The sequence below is a fragment of the Orycteropus afer genome, unplaced genomic scaffold (assembly GCF_000298275.1).
Source record: "Orycteropus afer afer isolate SDZICR_OR568_19922 unplaced genomic scaffold, OryAfe1.0 scaffold00095, whole genome shotgun sequence".
Taxonomy (NCBI): Eukaryota; Metazoa; Chordata; class Mammalia; order Tubulidentata; family Orycteropodidae; genus Orycteropus; species Orycteropus afer.
This window is the reverse complement of record NW_006921682.1, coordinates 8,245,753-8,250,209: the sequence shown is the minus strand read 5'-3', so window position 1 is coordinate 8,250,209 and position 4,457 is coordinate 8,245,753. Positions and strand designations below refer to the sequence as shown.

At 40.5% G+C, this 4,457-nt stretch overlaps 1 protein-coding gene across 1 annotated transcript in view; it reads right to left on the bottom strand.

The window, feature by feature from the left end:
- The window catches only part of MBOAT4 (membrane bound O-acyltransferase domain containing 4), a 24,068-nt gene extending 20,371 nt beyond the window's left edge, over positions 1-3,697 (bottom strand). The window contains exon 1 of the mRNA XM_007942695.1: positions 3,588-3,697. Within this exon, the coding sequence (XP_007940886.1) occupies positions 3,588-3,697 (110 nt within the window). The remainder of the gene's footprint in view (positions 1-3,587) is intronic.
- Positions 3,698-4,457: the final 760 nt, after the last annotated feature.

The window sequence follows — 4,457 nt, the reverse complement described above, 5'->3', positions numbered from 1 at the left end:
TTCGAATCTGGAGGTTTTATGGTAATTGGCTGCATATGGTTTATTTTATTGAATGAGTGAAGTTATTGGCAGAGAAGGTGGGAGCAGAAGAAGGAAATCTTGGTGTTGCTAGGATCGGTTCTAGGGCTTTGAGCAGGGTATTATTGATGACATATTTATTTGCAAGACCATGGCTCAACCTCAGGAAAGATTCCTATTGTTAGAGGGTCGCAAATTTCTGCCAATTTCAGGCACACTCAAAGGTGCCGCCTCCGCGGCCCCACAGTGCCAAAGCATGGCTCCAAGGCAAAATTCATGGGACCACACTCAGTTGCAGTTTCTTTGCTCTCCATGCCCCATCTGCCTGCAGTGCTGATGCAATCCCGCCACACCGGTAATGGCCAGCTCTGGAGTTTGTTTGCAATACTGCCCACCTGCGGCACCAAGGATGCGCGCAATTTCAGCTGTGTTGGAGTCGGGGGAGTACCTGCTAGTGACCTGCAGTCCCAATATCTGTGGCAAGGAAAAGCACGGGGTCTCCCAGTCTGACCCAAGCCTGCTCTGTGGTCCACTGGGAGGGGAGGGATCTAGCCTTTCTGGTGCAACAGTGAGATCTCTGCCTGAATCTCAGCAGTGGTGCCTGTGCCTGCCTGCATCCAGACCACCCAAATTACCAACCAAATCAGTTGCTGGAGGCAGGTCTCTGCCGCTGCCCACTGGAATATTGTAGTGGTCGCTGGTATGCTGCTATAAGGTGACTTTGTTCTTGGCTCGGGGATCTCAGGTGGCCACCCTCGCCTGGCAGACAGTGACTGCCCCAGGAAAGTTTCCAATGGTCTCTCTCGGGTGCCTGTTCGTCCTCCGGCAGTAGCTGTTTCCTAAATAATCTCCCCGTGCCTTTCTTCTAATTCTGCTCTTCTGTGTTTGGTGCCCTCTGATTCAGTGAGCTGTTCAGAGTGCCAAAGTTCCTAATTCAAACTGTTGTACCTAGTTTTCAAAGTCCTTAGATGCCAGAGGGAAAAAATGCATGCTGCTCACTGGCAAGACTCTATTTTGAAAAACAAAACAAAAAAAAAAAATTTGTTTTGTTTTTAACTGCTGCCAAATTAATAAATCTGTATGAAAGAGTCAGAAAAAGTGTGAAACAGGGACTCCTTGGTCAGGGACAAGAATAGTGCATCAAAGAGAACTTGTTTTTTCTAACTACTCACAACCAGGAAACACTGTCAATGGGTGGATATCATAGCACTATGGCACAATGCCAGGCTGAGAGTACTTTTTTTCTTGGTGGAAACTAGTGTGAGAAGCTCTATTTGAGAAAGGCCTTGGGCCATTTGTAGCCCACACCCAGGTAACTCCTCCAACACCCTCACTCCCAGTTCTAGTTAACAGTGGTCCATGGCTTGACTTTCCTGCTATGGGAAAATAAGGGGTAACATTTATTCCTTGCACAGCAGAAGTGGAAGCTTGAGGTAACTGCCTCAGGGGTTTTATAAACATTAAAATGTCTAAAATGTACAAGGTAAGATATGATTTACTCAGTGTTTATTTTATTCTAGGCATTGTGTTAATCCCTTCACAGGGAATATTTTATTTACTCTCTAAAATAACTCCATGAAATAGGCATTATTATTTTCATTTTACAGATGAGGAATGAGCACAGCAGAGTTAATTCACAGTCCACAAACCACACGAGGACACTGGGGAAGAAGGGTGCAGCCAGGATTTACCAGGCTATCTCCACGGCCAGCAGACTTAACCCTACATTAGATCCACAGGGACATTGTTTTGTGATTCTTTCTCGATAGGAAACTTCTTAGTGCCTAAGACATTTCACTGCTAACCAGAAAGCTGGCGGTTCAAACTCACCAGCCACTCCTAGAAGGAAGCTTGAGCAATCTACTTCCATAGAGATACCACCTCAGAAACCCAAGGAGGGGCTACTATGAGTTGGAATCGACTCGACAGCAGTGAGTTTTTGAGTGACCCCCTATAAATGAAGGTAAGGGCTATCAAACAGTGGTGAACAAGAGATAATATGCCACAGTCCAATCAAACTTGGCAATCCTAACTGATTGCTAGATACAACTAGCTCTTACTTAAGAAATCCCAATAAATAAAAATCCTAATTTATGAAATAACTGAAATATTAGGAGATAGCCCTTTGTAATTAGATTCTTCACACCTCCAGGTCAAAGCCCAGTAGCTCTACAAAAAGATATTTCACAGATTAAAAAAAAAAAACCTCACTGCCATCAAGTTGATTCCAACTGATAGAGACCCCCACTGGGTTTCCAAGGTAGTAAATCTTTACAGAAGTAGATCACCCCATCTTCCTTCCACAGAACAGCTGGTGGGTTTGAAACACCAACCTTCCAGTTAGCAGTCAAATGCCTTAAGCACTGTGCCACCAGAGCTCCTTATATTCACCTTATTTGACATAAAAAATTATTACAAACAACTGAAATGTCCATCAAATGATGAATGGATAAGGAAAATGTGGTATTTACACACAATAGAATATTACTTAGCCATATAGAGAAGGCCTGATGCATGCCACAACATTGATGAACCTTGAAAATATCATGCTGGGGGAAAAAGGTCAGACACAAATGGAGAAATACTTCATGATCTCACTTATACGAACCCAGAAACCAAACCACTCACTGCCATCGAGTTGATGCTGACTCATAGCAACCCTACAGGACAGACTAAAACTGCCCCATAGGGTTTCCAAGGCTGTAAATCTTTACCAAATCTAACTTCATCTTTCTCTTGCTTAGCAGCTGGTGGGTTCAAACCGCCAAACTTCTGGTTAGCAGCTGAATGCTTTAACCACAGCTCCACTAGAGCTCCCTCTTATATGAAATAAGCATATATATAGAAACAAAGTTTATTAGTAGCTACCAGGGTGGGAGGAAGGGAAAAGGGAAGTTTTTGCTTAGGAGGCATTGAGTTTGTATTAATGGTGGTGGAATAATTTGGTAAAGGACGGCAAGAATGGTTACACAACTTGAGGAATGTAATTGGTGTCATTTGTTTTCATACAGAAATTGTTAAGAAGGTATATGTTTTGTCATGTATATTTCCACCACAATAAGAAAAAATTATTGCAACCAATTCATCAAATATCTAATGAAAATTTTTGAATCTCTAATTTAGATATATTTAATCTAAAAGGATTGTTTTATTTCATTTCTCTGAGAAATAATTCAAAGACATTCTAGAAATCATATTTAAATGATAAATTATATGAAATTAGGACTATTCCAGAACATCTGGGACAGATGATTGACACAGATATATATATATCTGGGGAATTCCTGAACCACCTCAATATCCATGTCTTCCCAGAGCTTTTCATTCTTTACTCATTTATTATGAACCTGTTAATCTTTCACTATGAGTCAATGCAGACATGATGTTAGTTCCCTGTTCAGTTTTACAATATTATGCATATTCATTCAAGCAATCAATAATCAGTGGTAATGATATTAAAAACAAGAAATGTAATTAATATTTAATTTTCATATCTGCAGTCTAATCTGTGCTTTTTGCGCTACTATAGTATTCATAAAAGTAAGAGCAAAATTAACCATCAAGCTTACCTGGCATGAATGGAAAATGAATCCATGGAGCAGAGATAATTAAACAGGAGTGCAAAAGGGAATGCAGCCCCTTGATAAAGTGATAGAGGATGGAGCTGAAGCCAATCCATTAAAAACTGGAACAAAAGATATTGTCCTTTCCAGTGTCCTTAACTTGTGTCTTTCTGCATGAGAAATCTCAACTAGGCTCTCTGTCATCTTTTTATATGCTTTAGGGAAGCCTGGAAGAGTGAAAGGCAAACAAAGCACTAGTGATAAGCAGTGACAAAGCTGACTTTCTGATAAAGGGAACTGCTCTATAGAAACCAAAATGCAGTTGGATATTCTATTACTTAATAAAGGCATTACTAAAAACATTGCTTTCAGAAGGTGTGGGTTTGTTCAGTTTACATTTTACATTATTTGACTTTCCAGTCATATTTTCTTCACTAAGCTAGTCAAAAATCCCATTTTTCTGTTGTGGACAAACAACTCAGTGGCCTGGGGAGTGAGAGCAAGAACTTGAGAGCATGAGAAATGGAGGCGGGTTCTCAGAGCAGAAAAACAAGATTTCACCTCCGGACCATTACTGTCCTCCTTACGCCACTTTTTTTTTTTTTTTTAATTGTACTTATCACTAGCCCTTGTGGTAGTGTTGTTGTTACGTGCCATCAATAAAGCTAATAAAACACAAGTAGACATTTTTCTGATATTCTTTGCCTTGATCCACGATCCATCTGACAGCAGCTATGATATCCCTTGTTCCATGTCCTCTTCTGAATGAGTTTGTACGTCTGGAAATTCTGTCAATATACTGCTGCAAACATTTTTGAATTATCTTCAGTAAGATCTTACTTGTGTGCGATATTAATGATATTGTTCTATAATTTC